The sequence below is a fragment of the Carassius carassius genome, chromosome 41, assembly GCF_963082965.1.
Source record: "Carassius carassius chromosome 41, fCarCar2.1, whole genome shotgun sequence".
Lineage (NCBI taxonomy): Eukaryota > Metazoa > Chordata > Actinopteri > Cypriniformes > Cyprinidae > Carassius > Carassius carassius.
In genome coordinates this window covers 5818513-5840339 of record NC_081795.1, presented here as the reverse complement: position 1 = coordinate 5840339, position 21827 = coordinate 5818513, and the positions used below count along the sequence as shown (strand labels likewise).

The 21827-nt window shown below is 38.1% G+C and overlaps 1 protein-coding gene across 14 annotated transcripts in view; it reads right to left on the bottom strand.

Annotated features, from left to right (window-relative positions):
• LOC132123495 (MDS1 and EVI1 complex locus protein EVI1-A-like) overlaps window positions 1-21827 on the bottom strand; it is a 159608-nt gene that overhangs the window by 28420 nt on the left and 109361 nt on the right. For 13 of the 14 annotated variants that reach the window (XM_059534135.1, XM_059534138.1, XM_059534132.1 and 10 more), the window contains exons 3-5: window positions 5891-6007; window positions 452-554; window positions 98-344 (exon numbers count right to left, since the gene is read on the bottom strand). In XM_059534135.1, the coding sequence (XP_059390118.1) occupies window positions 98-344; window positions 452-554; window positions 5891-6007 (467 nt within the window). Of the gene's footprint in view, window positions 1-97; window positions 345-451; window positions 555-5890; window positions 6008-7611; window positions 8135-21827 lie in introns of those variants that run through there. The other variant, XM_059534139.1, reaches the window with a different exon arrangement.

Below are 21827 nucleotides of genomic sequence, written 5' to 3'. Positions count from 1 at the left end.
ACAAAAGAAAATTATATTTAGGTTCGGGTCAGAGTTAGTCTGTAGTCATAAAAAAGGGACTACAGTTGAAATTTTGCTTTAATCTAATTCTGTTTACCTCTGGGCATCAGGAAAGACCTGCTCACACTCCTTACACTCCTGTGGGGAGTGGGGTAAGTTCAGGGGGTGAGTGTGGAAGTGAAGCGGGTCAAGATCAGGATCGTCTGCAGTGCAGGGCTGACCCTGCTTTGACAGCTTGAAGCCGGAGGAAGGCGGGGTCCCACATGCATGCTTCTGGTGGTCCAGCAGCTCTGAACCAGACTCAAAGTTCAGGTCACAGTCCTCACAACGGTACTGACGCTCCTCTGCAGGACAACAAAAGGAGTGAGTTAGCATGTGTGTGTTTGTGTGTGTGTGTGTGTGTGTGTGTGTGTGTGTGTGTGTGTGTTGGTGTGTATGAGTGCTAACTCACCATGTATGGCCGGAGCCATGGTCTCACATGAAAACTCCTCAGCCTTCATGAACAGTAAGAGTTCCTCACCCGGCTGGACCTCTCGGACCACACGGTAAAAGATCTAGAGAGAGAGGCAGACATTTAACATGGGACAGAATACTGTTTAGTGTTTAATATTTCAGTTTTTTTTTTTTTTTTTTGGGAAGAAAAGATATTCAGCAAGCATGCATTGAGCAAAAGCCAAAGATGTTATCTACAATGTTACCAAAGTTTCTATATATATATATAAAAAATATTATGTTAATTCATAAGCCAAGCTGTTCGAAAACATGCTTTGTTCTATTCAACATAAACTTGTTTATGAATTTTGATGACTATTATCTCATAAAACAAACAAACTCGATAAACTTTACACCACTATCAAATCAGATTTTAATGTCAGTTCAGTATTTTATTTTATGACAATTACAACTTTATTTGATCAGATCCTCAGTATTTTCCAAATGGTGTAACTGTCTATATTTTTGCGAGCATGTGAAAAAAAAAATGACGATACATTTTGATGGACAAACAATGATGGGAACATGAGCTTGAGCATTTGTGTGACGGTGTTAAAGAATCCGAATGGAGACCTATCTGATTGACACACACACTTCCTGCGTGAACACAATAGGTAGCGGGAGATTTGGATGGTGTTATTTTTGGCAAGCCTTGAAGGCATTAGACAGCTCACTTCCTGTTAGGTCCGGTGGTGACATTTGAGCATTCTTATTAGGGATGTCACACAATCAGACAGACATGCACAAAAACCCCTGATAATATGATAAAGGCAAGAGTGAGGTGGAGACCCCTTGGAAACGCCATGGTTATTATGTGTGAGTGTGAGTGTGTGTGTGTGTGTACAAGACCCAGCAGGCTGTGGGGGACACGGAGGGACTGAGTCCTGCTCTATTGTTTAACAGGAAAATACAGGGAACTAACAGGACCCTCAAGACAACATGAGAACGGAGTCTCTCTCACACACTTTCACGGCCAGTCTACCCCTTCTGGTGCCTTCCTGCAGATCTCTGATATATTGTACTTGCAATGTCACAACTGACCCTCTTTCTGTGAGTGTGTGTGTGTTTTTATCATACAAAGACAGGGAGCAAAGGGCCACAATAATATTGTGAGTATGAGACAAAGGCAGAGCTGTTCAAACGCGATGTGAGGGGCCATGGGATGAATGATACAGGAACACACACTCATACAACTTGTTGGTCGAGGACACAGTGAGCCAGCCAAGCTCAGAGATCAGGAGAGTTTACAGGGCATCACTCTTGGCAACCTATTCTGGGCCATGGACTGTGCCTTCAGTGCCAAGGGTGAGTGCCAACCTGCAAGTCTTTTTAGATGCACACGCTCACACACACTGTTCTGAGGATGAATGCGTATTATCGGGAGGACATTTGAGTGGTAACCACAACAGAACATTAAATATCAGGACAATGTTACTACATCTTGCTAAATTAGTAGATGTAATAAATTCACTCTGGATGTTTAAATACAGTCCCAACCACTAATATTGGCACCCTTGGTAAATATAAACAGAGGTGGCTGTGAAAATAAATTTACATCATTTATCTTTTGGATCTTTTATTCAAAGAATTCACAAAATTCTGACCTATCATTGAAGTAAATCAATGGAAAGTTGGTGGAAATCTTATTATGAAATAAATGTTTTTCTCTAGTTCATGTTATTATTGGCACCTAATTATTGCAACGTCATTTTCCCAATATAACAGCTCTGAGTTTTCTCATATAATGCCTGATGAGTTTGGAGAACACCTGACAAGAGATCAGAGAACACTCCTTTATACAGAATCACCCCAGATCCTTCAGATTCAGAGATTCTCTTCTCTTCAGTTCTCCTCACTCATTTTCTATAGGGTTCAGGTCAGGGAACTGAGATGGCCATTGCAGAAGCTTCATTTTGTCCAACCATGACCTATTATAAGATTTCTAAAGTAGGCAGTAAGGTTTCGATTTTCTATCTGTTGGTATTTGATTTGATCCATGATGCCAATATCTGAACAAGATGTCCAGGACCTCCTGCAGAAAATAGGCCAACAACATTAAAGATCCAGCAGTATATTTAACTTTAGGCATGGGGTACTTTTTACCCATCTGGTGGATTTGCTGCCAAAAAGCTCATTTTTTTAGTTTCATGTGACTATATAAGCCAGTCCCATTCGAAGTTCCAATCATGTCTGACAACTGAATTTGCTGGAGTTTCTTTTTGAATGAGCGAAGACGATTTTTCTTGAAACCTTCCCAAACAACATGTAGTGATGTAGTGCTTTTTTTTTTTTTTTTTTTTTTTTATACTTTCTAACCCTAGACTCAACTAATCTTTACGATTCTCCAGCTTTGATCCTTTAAGAGTCTTTGGCCACTCAAACTCTCCTCTTCATAGAGCATTAGGACGATTTATAGACACACGTTTAATATGCATTGGAGGAAAACATTTATTTCATAATGTGTTTTCCCTCAATTTCAACTGTTTACTTCAATGATAGATAAGAATTTTGTGGTTTAAAAAAAATGAAAGATTAAAATTATAATTTTGCAAGCCACCTTTGCTCATATTTACTAAGGGTGGCTGGGACTGTATAGTAATATATAGTAAATCTACTATAACTACTAACTAAATAAATAAATCCATGGATGTTCCTAAAGGTAAAATAAAAAAAATAAAAAATAAAAAAATAGCAGAGTTTAAAAAATAAAACAAAACAAAACAAAATAAAATTAATAATAATACTCGCTTACTCACTCACTTACTGTATGTTTCCAAAAGTAAAATTAAATGAAGTACAGGATATGCATGTAAATACATATATACAAACATGAAAATAATAAAATATGTAATACAATGTAATAAAATGTCATATTAAATATAAACAGTAAATATACTAAAGGCAAATAAATAAATACACACACCTTGAAAGAAAAAAATGCCTTAAAGTTTTAATCAAAATTTATTTTTATTTTTTTAGGTGATGGGGTTTTGGTTAGTGTACTTGTGTTTCATGTTAATTGAGAAGTAAAAGTTGTAAACTTATTAACTTTCAGTGGCTTTTAATAACACACTGACCCATACCGCAATGTACAGTACATGGAGAATTAATATGATCCTTGCCAATTTTGACCCATACTGAACCACAGAAGACAAATCAAACGTTTATCATTACGACTTTTCTTTCCAAGACTTTAAGATACACAAACACTTGCACTTGACTTTGAGGGCGCTGAGAAGTGCACTAGATAATCGTTACCTTGACTTCTGCAATTACTGAAGCAAAAAGTCTAAGACTTTCCTCTTCAAGTAAGAGAGGTCACTTCATATACAATCACCGCACACACATACACTCACATAGCTCGGCTCTATTGTCTAAGTGTCTATGAGAAACGGATGTTAGTGCACTGATGTCCTGATAAACAGGTCCATTAGATCCTTCGTTCAGCACTGTAGGAATGAAAAACACTTTCACACAGACCAACGCCTCACACTGAAATCCCCTTTCCCCTTCCCCAGGTCCAGTGTAAAGGTGACGAGAGATAAGCTGGAATAATCGGACAATCAGCGTTCCTTGTGTCCAAGTTGATCAATAGCTGTCCAGCCATGGATTTTCTACATGCTAATTGTTCTAGGTAACATTTAACAAAGAACTTTTAAGTGTTAAACAGCTAAATCAAAATGCTGAATCTAGTGTGAATCTTTTCTTATTTCCCTCAGTTTAAAATAACAACAATTAAGTTTTACATCCAACACGATCAAAATCCATCCAACAGTTCTAGATAATATCTTAAAGAATAAATTAAGGAAAGCTGTCAGTGCAAAAAAGAGCGGGACCGGAAAAAGAAGAACACATTCTTTCATCTCCACGCAGCCAAAATCTATTCTTTATAAAAACTGATAAAAACAGTCTTTTGTATCTCTCTCCCCAGGTTTTGTCGCTATAAGGAGGAACAGCGTGATTATAAAAACATGTGGGTTGCCGGAAGCCATAAAGTCTAAGCCCAACTCTTTGTTATGTCAAGGTGCCATAGTTGAACAATTATGGTCCATATCATAATGCTGTGTCTCAACAGGTTCTCTCTCTCTTTTTGTTTCTCTTTTAGAAAAGTAAAATCTTTAGAAAATCTAGACTCAGACCTGCTTTTTTATTATTTATCAAACATCAAAATCACACTTTAGATTGAGAAACATTTGGATTTGCAAAGTTGAATATGGAAAATACAATTAGCCTGTTTAACATTTGAATGAATCCTCAACATACGTCATTTCACTTGAAAAGGCCGACCAGTGCTTCAAGAGTTCTTTGTTATCTCCAAACGGTAAATTAATTTCATAAGGACTGGGTTCACTGAATATCTTATTGTGCGATTTGGGATCTCCAAAATAATCCTGATGGCATGAACTGATCAAATGATTATTGTTTCGTTAGATTTAGCTTGCTGTGCTGAGAAGTAGTTCGAGAAAGCATAACTCAACCCAGTCCAACCCAGCTAATCTCCATTTAAATCTAATTGAGTCCAGATCAATGCAGTCTGAATTTGATCCAGTCCTCATCTCAGTTTATTCCAGTCCGGTCTACTTTGCTTTAACGAATCTTAATTTAATCAATGTATCTCAGTTTGCCTCATATTAATTTATTTCAGTCCAACTCAACTCAATAAACAAAAAAAGTTCACCTTAAATAAAAAAGTTGAATCCTGCTCAACTCAGCTCATCTTAATTGAATCCAACTTGACTTAACTCAGTTAAATACAGTACATCTCAACTCAATTTAATCTCATTCAATTCAGACCAACTCAACTCAGTTTAGTATATCTCAGTGAAACTCATTTAATCCTGTTTATTTTAATCCAACCCAATTTCTCTTCAAATATGGACATACCATTTTTACATTTAAAAAGCTGCCTTTTAAACACACAAAATGACAACCTCACAGAATTGGTTCAGCCTTTTAAGGAAGAAAATAAAAAATAAAAGGTAAACAGTAAAATTTTGTGGTGTGTAAAATACTGTGAATAAAAGCTGTGAATTTATGGATATGACTCATTCTCTTTGCCTTCTCTCTCTCTCTTTGAGAGTCTCTTCGTAACTGTTTTTCACTCCATAAGGATTCAGGAATTTGTCATCCCTCATATCCGAGTGCAAAGATACAAAATGTGTGATTATCATCATGCTTGACGGAGAGAGTGTGTGTGGGTGTGCGTGTGATCCTGGCCTGTGGTCCTTCACGCTACAGCTAAGATACAAAAGACCAAAACACAGTGACACACATAGAACGAGAACGAGAATGCAGAAGGAATCTGCTATTAAAGATAACAGAAACACCTTTAAACACTTCATTATGTCGGCCATGCAGGTGCTCTGAGTGTGTGTGTGTGTGTGTGTTCTCCACATACCTGCTCATGTATCTGGCAGGCTGTGAGGTTGTGTTGGTGGGTGGATGGAGAGATCTGGACGTGCCTTAGCCAGCTCCAGCTATCACACACGTTCCCATCCAAACCTGTGTGCTCACCCTGAGAAAGAAAGAGAAGAGAGAGAGATCAGTCTTTGATCTTCAACTTTTACAGATTACTGTGAAGTGACTAAAATCTCATGCCACCCACTGAGACATAGAAAACAGCGATAAAGATAAGTCAAACTTATCCACACACACACTTTTCCTCTAAGACACTGACAACATCTTCTTTGCACACTTTGCTTCTCTCCCTCACTCACAGCCTCTTCAGCTTTGCTTTTTAGTCATCAAGTGAATGTCACAAAACAAAATTCTTAACTTCATCTTAAACATCATCTAGTGGCTCAACTAACTGGCATCTGTTCAAGTAAGTTTTACACATCAACACAACAGTGCTGTTTTTTTTAAGTATTATTTTGCGAAATTGACAAAATAATAAACATAAAATGCATACACTTTCATTACCTTGTAGTTAGTCTGCCTTTAGTTTTTCAGCAAATATCCATAGCATACAATTTAAAGGTTTTACAATACATTTAAAAATCAAATGGAAATGCTTTAAAAGGGTCTAAATTGCAGATATGAATGCAATCAAAATGATTTTGCAAAGTCAAAAATATTTAAGAAAGACACAGACTTTCAGTCTGCCCAGTTACAGTCTTCACATTTTTCTGTGTTTTCTGCCAAAACTCTCGAAACGAAAATAACGGGTTTATCTTTCACAGAGCTGCCAAACTACCGTTACTGCCCCAACTAACTCCCTCTCGCTCTTTCCGTGAAGGGTAACGAATACAAACACGTTATTAACGGAGAAAATGGAGCGAACTAAACATTTCTTTAATATTTAGCCTTTTATGCAGTTTAAGGCATAATAAATCCACCGCGCGCAAACTCGCCCCTACCAAACAACACTGATTCTCTCACGAGCTCTCTCTCTCTCTCTCTTTCTCTCTCTTTTTAAATAAATATAAAGATATATAATTTGTGTTGCAATAAATATATAAAAATAAACTGTCAGGAAGTGCATAGCTATGTAGAAAACGTGTGTTACAAGTGTCTAGAGAGATATTTTTAAAACAATGGGTTTTTGTAAAAAGAAATAAAATAAAAAAAACGTATTAGCCTACTACAAACTAAACTCGTAAAACTAGACACACTTGTCAGCTGTAATATTTTTTTCTTGTCATGAGAATGCATCTTTCATTGAACAAAATTCGTTTCGTTTAGAAAAAGATCTACACAATTGTTTAAAACAAAAACAAAACGTGAAACATTGCTCAGAAAACAAGCTTCAACTGAAAAGTAAATACAAATCAGTTACTCAGGAAACCCCCCCAAAATACTACAAAAGTACAAAATCTTTAGACAAAGAAAAAAAAAATATATAACAATAACAACAATAATAATAATAATAAAAAGCTGGAGATCTAGCGACAAGCATTGCATTTAAGCGTTCCGCTTCAGAGCAAAGAACGAAAGCCCTTCGTTTCGATACAATTAAACAAGTTCAAAGGTGAAGGATGAATGGACTTTATCTGACCATTAACTCGCGGCTTGTCAGAGAGAAACGCTGATATAAGAACTTAAACCGCCTACCTTAAAAACTCCGCGGAACTCTCACTGGGACGAATGAATAAATCAAACTGCTCCAAAAAAACTCACAACAGCCTCGAATGAAGCTCGTACGCGACCGCTGTGTTTTGCGGCATGTATCCGTGTCTCTTGCTGAAGAAGAAAAAAATCGCCTCCTCTCTCTCGATTTGCTCTTATCAAGCGGACGACACGCTAATTTCCCCCGCGGACAAAAACTTTGTCCAACTTTAATCCGTCCTTTCACGAATCGTTCCGTTGAAAGTGTCCAGGTGTCGGTAGGTCTGGATGGCGGTTTTATTGACTGCCCCTCTTCCTGGCATCGGATAGCGACTGAAAGAGCGTGAAGAGGAACAGAAGGACGGCGAGGATCGTCCACCTTCAGTGATCTGAACGTGTAGGAGTGTCTCTGTCTGTCCCGTTCCAGTGGATCCTCTCTTGTCCCAAGCGAGGGAGATGCGCTAAGGAGGAGGAGGATGAGGAGGAGGAGGAGGGGAAGGGGGATCTGTCTCGCGTGTCCACGGTCGGAAGTTGCGCGAGGCTTCTCCACGATCGCGGTGAGGCGAGGTCAGCGCGAGGTCGGGACGGGGCTGCTCGCGGTTGGACCCGAATTTCCCTGCTGTAATGAAGCCATCCAGTATCACGATATCAGCGGCGTTTCCATCCCAGCTTGCTTTGCTCGCGGGGGAAGGACACGAAAACGAGGGAGTGTGAAAGTGCACTGAGGTGTAACACTGTTGTTTCTTTAAAACTAAATGACGTGCAATTAACATTACGACTCATTTAAGAACTAACATTTGCGTTTAGCTTTAGTACACAAACAGAGCTACCTTAACTTTCCAAATAGGCTAATAGTTTTTTTGTCTTCTTTCTCCCCTCATGCACAATACACCTGCTCCAGACAGCCCACGACTGATACAAAGCGAAATAAATCCTCTCTCATCTCTTCACACGAAACAAATGCATTATTTCACATAAAATTAAATGTGTTTTTAGTGCAATACATTATCTACACTATGTGGTTATTATTCAGTTATGTTTTGCGTTATTTATATTTAAAATCTAGCGCAATATTTAAAAGTAAAGATTCATCAAGCGGTTTAGCACATAACCCTTTATTTGTTTTTTAAATTTTCTTAAGAACTTGAATGATCTCATTTTGCACTAGGCCCTTATTTTTAAGAGTGAGACTTCACATTAGAGTCCAGCGCATGTAAGAAGCGCAAGTCCACTGACGGGACTCTAATGACTCTGATGAAGACGAATATGTCTCCCTGGCCTATCTTTGACATTGAACTCAAGGTTCAGATAATGTCCATTGTTTAATGAAATCGCAGGGCAGAAGCGGAGGAAGGACAGGAAAAATCATGTTGTAAATACGACGGCCCTCGTCAAAGATTCCCATACCCGCGCTCCTTGAGAACCGCAAAGAGACCCCGGTCCGCCGCGCATCGATTTCCTGCCATTCCTCGACTTGTCCATTGTTGGAAGCCTTTTTTAATTTAGCCATAAATTGGGAAAGCTCAAGCTATGAGCTGTTCTATTTTCTCACTGTCAGGATGAGGGATTTGGTTTATGATGCATTGTGTATTAAATACAAGTAATCTGGGAAAGTGATTGCCTGGCCTCGCCGGGGTCTGATGGAGGCTGGTGATAGAGGCTCTTCAGCTGAATTGTTCTGAAAAGGAGGAAGCGATAGCAGATAAACAAAAGGGCCGGTGCTATCTATACCAAGGCAGGGGTAACACGGGGTAAGAGAGCCTACGGGGCAGGGGCAACTCCTGAAGCGTCACTTCGCGCCTCTCCGGTAGATGGCGTAGTGAGCTGGGATTAAAAACAGGAGGAAAACTTTTCACTTTCCTCAGGAACGAAGTTGCAATTTTTTTGACACGTTCTTTAATGTCACATGTGTAGGGAAAACCTGCAGGCAGTATTTTGAATGGGCACACATGTTTAATTCGATAGATTCGAGGAGTCTACAGACTGTATTATTTAGAGAACTGGCCGCCTCTCGCTCGCTCGCTCTCTCTGGAGGGGAGCGCATCAGTCAAGCGCGGAGCTGTGGAGCTACCGAGACCGGGAGTCAGGGGCGAAAATCTCATCTAAATGTTGGACAATAAACATAACATTTCTCACGAGCAAGTTTCGAAGGGGACACCAATAAAACAGGCAAATTTGTAATTAAGGATATGTGTACAGAGAGGAAAGCCTTACTATTGCATGGAGACCGTTCCATTATCAATGATATTTTGCTAAATATATCAGAGATGATTTTAAGGAGAAATCCTTTAAAATGATCAAGTTTAAAACACGTGCCATGTTCGTAATTGTGTAGGCTAACCTTCGACTAAAATGTGGTGGTGTAACAAGTAGGCTAAACAACACCGAAATAAAATATTTTCAAAATTTCAAGAAAGGATTTTTTTGTAAAAATATATATAGATTTCAAATAGCCTATGTTTTTAGGTCATGAATAGCCTTGAATAACACTTATATAAAAAATTATAAGCGATAGCTTATAGGCCTATAGTCTACTATATAAAAATGACTTAATATAGCCTACTTGACATGAGGGTGTAAAGAGGTCCTCTCAATTTTATGGTTTTCTTGTCAAATGACAACAAAGTGGCCTCCTGCACATTTACGCCACACTAATAGGCTGAGACTTGTTTTAATTGATGGACGTGTTTGAAGTAATAACATTTTATAACAGAATTACTATTGTCTACTGATTATTATTAGATGAATCTAAAAAAATCTAAAAAAGAAAAAAGAAAAAAGAAAGAAGAAGAAAAAAGAATAGCTTTACATCACCTAACATATTTGATTTTAAGCGCAACATAAATATCAAAGTTACATTTAATGATCATCTAAACTTTTACTGACGTCACTGTCTCTCCAATTACATTTATTTTAATGTGTTTAATTAACCTAATAGATCAGGAAAATACGCGTCACTTCATTGACCCGAAAGCCTACCAATAAAACGTGCATTTATCAGAGGATTTTAAATGTCTGGCGTTTTATGTTCATTCATAAACACTTTGAACAGAATAACACATTAAAACTGAATCTTTTTTATTTTATTATTATTTTTTTTTTGCATTATTTTTTTGCTATGCATTCACCGTTCCCCTCTTCAAGACCCAATAGTTTGGCAGGCAGGCAGCGCTGCAGCTCGGATCTTTTTATTTGCAGTGCACCAGCGCTGGACTGCGCGCATTAAGACGTTAGTTAAACTTGTGCGGAGGGGAATCCCAGATGGGCGAGAAACTGACGCCGGGAAGGAGCTGCTCCCCGCGGTCTCCCTCGGCCCTGGAGTCGCGCTCTAATGGAAACACTGTGTACGAGAGATGCATTCCAGCACATCCTAAAGGGGAAGGGGGTAGGGGGCGAGAGAAAAAGAAAATATCGCAGCCAAATCCACATGAAATAGTTCAACCATTCATCGAGATAGACCTCCCATTGACAGGAGCGAAATTCTGCATTAAGCCTGCACCGCGCCTCCCTGCAGACGCTGGACTCCACAACCAGCTATTTATTTAAAACGCGGGGCCACTCAATCAACGGGCTCAACCAAAACTCATTTAAAACTGCTCCAACTGACCAATTTAGAGCCCGGGGCTGAGACTCCTTACCACTTAGTCATCTTTTGTTTACCTCTAATAGCTTGAAAATCTAATGAAAACAGCTACATAATGATCTTGACGTGGCTAGATAGAGCTTTACATTTCAAACAGCCACCGAACTGGATATAACAAGAACAATGTCATCATTAACAACATTAATTACATTCTGCATAATATGATTAAGGGGCAATAATCAAATAAGTACATCAAAACTGCAATTCATTTGGACAATTCCAAACACATTGTCTATGATGAAAATGTTTTCAGTTTCTGAATTAAAAGTCACCTTGATATTTTTTGTTAGGTTTAAAGTAAAAACATCCAGCTGATGGGGGTGGGGGGGGGGGTGCATTAAAAGGCTGAAAAAATTAAGAATTGCTATTAGTTCTTGAGTAGTGAAGTTCCTAATGAGGTTATTCTGTTTAAAAATAAACCAAATTAACCAAATCAAAATGTGAAGCATCCACCATGCAGGAATCCATGTTAAACATAATGTGATAACAAGAAACTTAAATATTAACTACGTTTATGGTATATATGTTTTTTTTTAATCTATGAAACCAACATGGATACTGTTTTTTCTTTACGTTTTACTTTTGAAAAACAAAATAAAAATGGTTGTCAACATAAAACAAATTAATATTATCAAAACTTGATGATTTATTAAGTGTGGCACATCTGTCAGTACAATTCTGCATGTTTTGACATTTAAAAAAATATTGCATGTGTGCCACACAAAAGTACCACTCTTCTCCATCTGCATCCCTAAATAAAACACTCTTGAGGGGCTTTGAGAGCTCTCTTTCCTAACACCAACCAATTACCATTAAAAGAGAAGGGAGGAAATGAAAGTGGAAAAATGTAAATAAAAATTTCCTTGGATCTGGAAGTAGGCCCGTAGCGTGTGTGTTAATCTCCACCTCGGTAATTTGGTTCTCTGAGAGAGGTACCGCATCCCCGCTGCTGCGCCCTGCGTGCCATAAATCACAGCTTTATGTGGACGAGGTCAATGTGCCCCCTCCTCTGAAGTGCCCTGGCTTAGTCCGTCGCGCCTGCGCCATGTTTACCCTCTCACCCGGTCTCTGGCTCACTCCTAATTAAAGATTATTTTCATTTGCCAGGGTCACAAAGAAAGAGAAGAGAGAGAGTGTTTCTTCCCTCTATTTCAGGAGTGGGTTGTGTTGAATTAGTACCCCATCATCTCGGCCCCGTCTGTGCAGTCTCACCCGTCTCGTCCCCTGCGGGCCCTGGGGCCCGAATGCATGACGAGGGGGGTCTATGTTTCATCTCCAAGCACACACACATCCAAATGAAAAGAAAACTGGCTGAGCTACCAAAACTTCCACCTACATGCTGAATAATTTAGTCTTTATATTTGAAGAATAACCGTGTGGAACAAACAGCTACCACAGATTGATTGTTTAAATGCAATATGCACCACTTTATTTCAACATCACAAATATTCAATTCATCATTAAGAGACTAAAATGTTGTTGCGGTCTTTTCAGGAGGATCAGTTATTACAAGCATAATTTATGTTTTAGATATGAAACGGGTTCGTGTAAGTGGCGGGACCCGTTGCGCCAGACAGGCGGGTGCGAAACAGATAGTTTGTGTTCTCTGGCTAGCATGAAGTTAATTGCTTTGACAGCGGGAATGACAAGACGTGACTCGGTCGCAATAACACAGGCCGGCCTAAAACAGAACCAGTAGTCTGCAGCACAATGCACTATTCAAACCGTGAGACTTATAGGGGCCACAGGGGGATAAATTTTTTTCTCAAAAACATAGGTGGGAAGTGCTGGACTTGTATTTACGCTGCTGATTTTCGGGGTTGAGAAGTCTTTCTCCTGAAGTGTGGCCTCTGGCACTGTGCGGCACACAGCCGACCGTTGGAATGTGCCACCTCGGGGGGACGGGGGAAGGGAGGGGTTTATGATAGGGGGCTGCGGTAATCACAGATACTTCCCTTTCGTTTCCACACACACATGTCCCAGAATGTATGCCGGCCGTGGGGTGCGATAAACTCGGCCGCTGTGTCAGAGGTAACGTTTTTAAAACATAAATTAGGTGAGGAGGGAGAAGCGTACCTAAAACTCAACAGGACACACTGGAAATTTCGACTTCATTTACCACAGTAAAACACACACACATATAGACAGACATCTCAGTGCTTTGGAGGGTAATTAGATAACCCTATAAAGCCAACTTCATCATATTTGATATGCAAATTCCTATGGACTCTAAAATGTTAGCATGATTAAAACTTTGCTGAAAAACCTGTTGTCCACAATCCTACACTACATCCCTTCTGCTGATCGATAGATAATACTTTTTTATTTAGCAAATAAAATGCTGTTTAGGATAATTCTAAAAATGTCCAAAATATACACGTCTTTTTACTGTGAAATCTTCAAAAGATTTTATAAAGCGAGTGTAAGAAAAACATTTATATTGTTTGTAATATTTCAAGATTAAGCAGCATGAAGTAGCCTGCTACACTGTTTTAAAGTTCCCAATGATTTGTATTACAATCTAATTTCATCTTCAAATTTTGGCTATATCATTGTATCAGCGCCTGCACCATATTGAATATTTTTGCTCAGTTTGTTCTTCTGAACCGAACTCCGTTTTTCCCCCTCCTCAAGTATGTATATGACATCCATATTCTCTATATCATACTTTTTGAGCCATAAAAGCATGATTAAAGCTTCAACAAAAAACACATATGCAAACTTTTGTCTAAAGGTTCAATAAACTTCCATTTAGATTATTTCACATGTCAGGCTTCACAGGGTTAAAAGCCTGTGTATCATCTTTAAAAGACTATTTTAATGCTAAAGTAGTGGAACGTACCACCTCAGATCCGAGGCGTGGGTGTTGAACATTTATTACATTTATTGAGCTGTCTGAGAGCCTTTGATGTGTAATGCACTTGAGAGTTAACAGCAAGCTCTCCTGTACGCCGTGTCCAATTTAAAGCATCATATTTAATATTGGAGATATAGGCTTATCTGGTGTGCTTACCAGCAGAGGAACAGGGACACACTCACATGCACCTTTATAGTAATGGGAAATTAGATACCACAAAAAAGGCTCATTACATCCAAAGGCCGTCACTCTGTGGCTTAAACCGAGCGGGAAATGAAATTCCTGCGGAGCAACGGTGCCCATTAAAACAGTCAGGTCTACATTTTAATAATCACGCATGTAAGAGGCACAATCGTTTCAGCGCTACCCTTTAAACTGATGTCATTAGTGCTGGAAAAAAAGTTGATTTCTTTCCTCCTCCTGCAAACACAGGTGTTTTGGAGGAGACCGGAGCACACACGTGTTACTGATGTGCTAGCAGGCACGTGGCAACTATTTTCACCGTAATGCGCTTGCACCTTTTTAATTGCGAGGAAAAGTCAAACAAGGCGACAAATCATGAGTGCTTAAAGATTGTCAAATAAAAGCTTCATTTAGAAATGGAATGCTGACATTCCAAAAGCCAAACGGGATTTTGTGCAGATAAAGTAAATCATAATCTATTAATGTAATATTATGTTCTTTGATTTCCACTTAGCTTGTGATACTCATTGTAGGATTTAGAGGTAAATTTCCTAATTTCCTCTCCAGTCCTGTGATCTTTTTCTCTGATTGGATTCCTATAGGCTTTTACACATGGGCAACTTTTACTGAGGAGTTTTATCTAAGGAGTTTATCTAAGGAGCGTTTAAAAGGAAATGGACACCATTTCGTCTAATTGCAAGCAGAACAAACCGAATGCAACATTTCAAAGGGGATAAAAAAGACAACTCTGCCTAATTAACTTGTCACTCCTATTTAGAGCTTCACTGGTTTTCAGTAGCTTCAAAGAGGAGCTAAGTTAGAGTTGGTTTATATTTAACCCAGCAAGATGCTAAAGTGCTGTGACACAAATGGCCACATGTGTTTGCGTCTATGAGTTGGTTTGTATATTAAATGTATGCATAAACACAAATAGTCTTTTAGAAGACTGCATTCTCATATTTTAGTCTGTGTGTGTGTGTGTGTGAACCGGGAGCTGATTGACTTGTCAGACATGGGCGTCAATAGTGCAGGTTTACTCAATTCCAACCCAATCATGGAGGTGTCACATGCTTTTGGGCGGCGTGCGGGCACCGGGCAAGCCTGGCCTGATAAATCTGCTTTTATGAGGGCCAGTTATAGCTTTTATGGCTGAATGTTGGAGAGACTGATTCAGTGATCAATCATGTGTGTGTGAGCGAATAAGACAACAGTGAGCGTCTCACACACACACACACACACACACATACACAACACACACACATTCAGGTACAGGTGGATCGATGCTTATTGTGAGTTTGGGGTGATGGAACACCATTGGGATATGACTAGATCATCTCTCTCTCCCTCTTTATTTCCCTCTTTCGTCGCTCGTCATCTCTCCATCCCTCTAATATTTCACTCCTCCATCTTTTCTCTTGGCATAACTCTTCATCCATCTTTCATCGCATTCTCTGCATTACACACAATGCCAAAGCTCTTTCCTCTGCTCTTTCTTTCCATCTCTCTCTCTCTCTCTATAGTCTTCACTGTGATGAAGTCCTAATGCAAGAAGCTTCAGCAAACCTTACATAAACACACTCTCCTTACATAAACTAACACTGATACATTTCTCTTGTGGATGAACAACATCTGCAGCACCCTGAAATATCGATTAGTACAGAAATAGGCACACACTTATACACATACAAACACACTGACAACACCAAAGATGGCAGTTTCCCTAAAGTTGTCGGACGGAGTTTGAAACAAAGGCCAAAGAGAAAGAGGGGCTCTGCAGATGGAGGGACAGGAAATGGCTACTGATTACACACACATTCTCTTCTCATTAACACACACATTTTTATTTTTTATTTTTTATATATATATATATATATATATATATATATATTAAAATGTAATTTATTCCTGTTATGACAAAATCGAATTTTAGCAGTTATTTAAGTCTTCATTGTGACATGATCCATCAGAAATCATTCTAATATTGGGATGTGGTGCTCAAGAAACATTTCTTATTATTATTATCTATGTCAGTATTTTTATAGAAACTGAGATATGTTTTCAGAATTATTTGATGCATAAAAAAATGTATCTTCTGTAATTGTAAATGAATTTACTGTCACTTTTAATCAAATTAATGCATCCTTGATGAATAAAAGTATTAATTGCTTTAAAAATATTTTACTTTTGAAACAGTAGTGCATATATATATATATATATATTACAATTACAGCATACCACAAGCCAAAGTGCATATGCCTCCAAAAATATCTCACAAAAATCCATATATTTCTTGGTGTTAAGCTTCCCTTCACCCCAAAAGCCTAAATCTGCCAAAACATTCCTCAGATCAGTTATACACAGAGACCCCCGACTCCCCTCTGCTTCTTTCCATCTCTCTATCTGTGAATAATCCTGTTTATAAAGAGTGAAAGTTCCTCATTATGAAGATGTGGAGAGTGTGTACACAGAGTGTCGGCTCGACTGATGAGCTCACACTAAATATCTGTTTGTTTGACGAGAGCTGTCATCTCACTTTTAACTGTCCCACTCTTTCCTTCACTCCATCTTCTTTTCTCTTAATTTGAGTCCTTTTTTCCCTATTGTGACTTTAATTCTTAAACATTTGTACTTCCTTATCACATTCTTTCTTTACTGTCTTCATTCCTTCTTCACTTCCTTTTTTCTTTCCTGTCTTCCATCCATCCATCCATCCATTACTGTTAATTCTTCCTCCCTCTTCCTTCCTTCATTTCTTCCTCACTTTCTTTTTCCCTTCTTGTCTTCCCTCCCTCAATTCTGGCTGTTAATTCTTCCCATCTCTTCCTTGTTTCATTCATTCCTTCTTTGTTTCTTCTTTCCTTTCTTCCTTCCTGCCTCCTTTCCTTAATTTCTTTCCTCACCTGCTTGCTCCCTTTTCATTCTTTCCTTGCTTCCTCTTTCTTTTTTCTCCCTCCAAAACTTCAAGGAAGTTCAATTACATAACGTTCTTTCTTTCTTCATTAATTTCTTTATTTTTTCCTTCCTTCCTTCCTTGCTTATTTCTTTTCGTACTCCCTTTTTCTCTTTTCATTTCTTTATTTTTTCTTTAACCTCACTCCTTCCATTTCCTTCATTATTTCCTTCCATATGTCACAACCTTTCACAGGTTTTTTTAAATTCTTAAAGAACAGCTACACACACACGTACATGAGTTTGGATGTAGGGCTCATGTTTATGATGTCATAATAAAGAGGAGTCAGAGGTTTATAAAGCCGTGTGTGTTTGGCTGAGAAGCTGTGAGGTGTGTATGGGTTGGCTCATGTTTATAATGTACTTATGTCTGCCGGTCGCAGGTTTATGATGTATGCTGCAGCTGCAAAGCACTTTAAAGTTTACCGCAGGCTTTAAGACCAGGTGTTATGTGGTCAAAAGGGATTCATGGAGAAGAAATACTGTGTTTGGTTTTTGTCTTTATGAAATACGAATGTGTGTCAGTGTATGTGTGTGTGCTATGTGGATTTAATGATAGCACTCTTAAAGAAAAGCTAGAGGGGGTCACGTCAAGAGAGAGATTGTCTGTTAATAGCAGAACAATTAATGTTTAAATGGTAATACGTTTAACAGTAAACATTTAAAGATGGCATTAAATGGCATTCTTATGGCAATGGCAATTTTAATGCATTTATTTGATCAAAAATACAATAAAAAGTAATATTGTGAAATGTTATTACAATTTAAACCAACTTTTTCCTGTTTAAATATATTCTAAAATATAATTTAGTTCTGTGATGGCAATGCTGAATTTTTAGCAGCCACAATTTTATATTTCTTATTATTATCAATGCTGAAAACAGTTGTGCAGCTTTAAGTTTTTGTAGAAACCATTATACTTCAATTTAATGCATCCTTGCCAACAACCCCCTATCATGGCAACTGGTTTTGCATAGCTATCCTTTTTTTTTTTCTTTTTTTTTTCAGAAATGTAAAAAGATCTAGTTGAAAACATAATTGTTTTCTGATGAATCATGCAAGATAAGCCCATGAACTTTTTCAAAAGATAAAAAAAGGTAGATTTTTTTAAGTTGTCCACTCATTTTATCAAACAAACAACCAAAACAAAAACTTTTATTATTACGCTTACATTCTCTCTCGCTTTCTTTAAACCCCACTTTGCATTTTCAGGTCAGGGTTAGCATACAAAAACATTCCCTGCACCTGAACATACACTCACATATAAATACATGCATAGTGAGGAAAACTGCAGTGGAATATTGGATGTCATTACATGCACGTGAAGCCTGAGGCTGTCTGCGACACAGTGTGATGTGTGTGTCCAGTGCTTTTAGAGTGTAATCTAAGCGCTGATCAAATGCATGAGTATATGTGTGTGTGTGTGTGTGTGTGTGTAAGAGCTCTTAATAGAACCCTGTCGCAGGGCTGCCAGAGTGAGAAACAAGCAGGGTAATGGATGACTGGAACCTCAGCTCCCAGAATTCCCACTGGTGACCCTCGCAGTTGCCGCCTACGGCAACTCCACATAAAAAGAGAAGCAGAGAGGAAGGAGAGAGAAAATGAGAATGAAGGAGCAAGGAAAAAAATACAGAAAATGTGGAACTGATGGGAATGAAAGAGAGAAAAAGAAAGAGAGAAACACAAGAGATATGTTGACAGTAAAATGGCCAAAAGGCCTTAAAACATGCCAAAAAACATTATGTATATTCATGAAAAGAGAAAGATGCTATAAAGGGAGACAATGAGAGACAAAAGATAAAAATGGTGAGATTTTTGGGGTGGTAGTGTATGTGAGCACGTTATGTGTTTATGTGTGTTTCTGTGATTGATGACACTGTGTGTTACTAAGAGGGGACCCATCACATGTGATCACATAAACACTTATTCAGTGTTTGTGGAGCTTGACAAGGCTGCACACAGCTCTCTCTCTCTGTGGGTGTGTGTGTGTGTGTGTGTGTGATTGATGAGAGAGTGTGTCGGTAAGTGATCTTTGAGCCTGCCATGGCTGAACGCTGCTTTGTGTCATCACAGATATCACAAAAGTAAAAACACAGACCATTAATCAAGCTTTATTAACTTACAAACAAAACGCTTTCAGTAAACCTGGGCACATCCAGGTCAGTTTCAAAAGTGAGTACCTTTCTAAATGCAATAATGCATGTGTATGTGTGATTCAGTTTGTCAGTCTGCTTGGGAAATGGCCATCACTTTCTCTGTGTCTCTCTTTACTTTTCTTCACTTTCTCTCTTTCAGGAAGTCTTAGAGTTAGGATGGGAAATTAAAACACAACCAGCCAAATGTGGGTACTTTTTGCATTTGTACTTGCAATTTGTTTTTGCAGTGACGTGCAATTAAAGCTCATCAGTGCATACTGAAATCACCATATTGCAGACTTTAAGTTATAATTTTAGTCAGGGTTTATTACACCAAAACAGCCATAACTCTTAGATATAATCCATTATCTCACTGAAGTAAAGAGGCTGTTTTTGCAATGCATCTTTAAGTCTTCTTTCTAAAAAATCTCTCTCTCTATCTTTTTTTGACAAACAAACACAAGAATTAAATTAGCTTGGAAAAATTGCGGGTAAAAATGGACAGTTTGGAAATGAACTACATTGTCAGGACCAGAAAACATTTAATAAACATACTGAATCATGAAATCTAAAAATAATTGTATGAGGGACAGATTCAAGTGAAGGAGATCAAAAATATTAGCTCAGTATAAAAAACAATGGCAGTCAATTAAAAAGCCTCCATCCTCATGTGCCTCTGTTTAACTCTCTGACCCCGTCTAGCTCTTTTTTTTGTATATATATATATATATATATATATATATATATATATATATATATATATATATATATATATATATCTATGTGGATGAGCTGATATCAAAATAATGATGAGCCACGGAGAAATATGGGATTTGTATCTGGGGAGAGTGTTCAGTAAATGATGCATGTAAATCCACATAATTAACTCAAATCCCTCAAACAGACATCTTAAAGACATTACCATCCCCTGCGCACACACACATACACACACACACACACACACACACACACACACACACACACAATCTATCACTGTTCACTCAGGGTTGTCAGACATTCAGTGTCGAGTCTGAGCACTCAGTAATTGTTGCTTTGATAGGACAGCAGCTGTTTTACAGAGAACAGAGTTTGAAGAAAAAAAAAGCATCAGTGCATATTGAATTTGCATTATTGTAGAGTTTAAGTTAGTCAGGATGTCTTGCACCAAACACCCAGAACTCTCTCAGACTCTTAACAATAAACAGGCTGTTTTTGATACAATTTTTACAAAAAAAAAAAAAAAAAATTAATGTCTAGTAATGTTGGTAATTATTTAAACTGCAAAAAAAAATCAGGGTTAAAATTTTGCCCTATGATTCAGATTTTTGACTAAATTACAGTATAACTGTTACAATTACGGCATAATGCAGTTCCTTTTGCAGATAAGTGAAAGTTTCTTTAACTTACGGCACATTGTTATTAAACTTGTTTGATGACTTTATAGTCAAAGTTTGCCCTAAATATTGCATAGACAAAAAAAAAACAAAAAAACACGATTATGTATTTGTGCGTTAACTTTAAGACATGAGCCGAGACATTTGCAGTTCTTGGAAAACTCTTATTAACGGTAACATGGTCTGTGCAAAGTTCCTATTAATTTTATAGAATTAATTCATTTTATATAATTTATTATTAATATTTAATTTAAATAAATAATTATTTTGAATATAATACTTGTTAAAATGGTGTGTATATTTTTTAATTAATTAATTAATTCATTCATTCATTCATAAAAAAATGTCTTTCAATATAATATTATTTATTTTCAGAAATAAATCTGTTACATCCTTTATATAGGCCTGACATTAATGCGTGAATCCCAACACATCTGTTATCAGGAGAACAGTGAGCTAATTTTATCAGTTCAGTGATCCAAAATCTCTCCTGAGTGTCATGAAAATGGATTCTGGGCGTCTGGAACAGACTGTTCGCTGTGCCTAGAAGGAAAGAAAACCATCCGGAGTGGCAACCAGCTGAGCCCAGAGCTAAGACCCAAATGAGAGACAGACAGGTAAAAGACCAACACGTGTGTGATTCATTTGACTGGACATGCACAAAGACCCGAAAGCTCCCGTTACTGCTCTGACAGCTTCTTTTTTTCCAGGGTTAACTGCAGGGACGGGGACAGGCGGGAGCTAGAGAGGAAATCGGGAGCAGAGAGAGAAAAACAGGCTGAGAAAGAGATAGTGAGTAAGGATGAAGGAGAGAGCTGCATTCCTGTGGTTTAGCTGCAGCGCTGCAAAGACTTAAATGTAACATTGCTTCAACGCTGGGCGAACTGGATGCTTTACAAAAGAAATAAAACAGCAGGGCACGTCTGCTATAAAAATCACACACACACATAAACTCAAACACATCTCTGACCCATTCATTGCACAAAGACTTGTTCTAAAAGCTAGAGAGCTGCCTACATAGCCAGCATTTAAAGACATCCGATGTGCTCTAGAAATCAATGCTGTTCTGTTAAAAATTAGGACAGTGATGGTATTATATGGTAATATTATGGCACTTTGAAGAATAC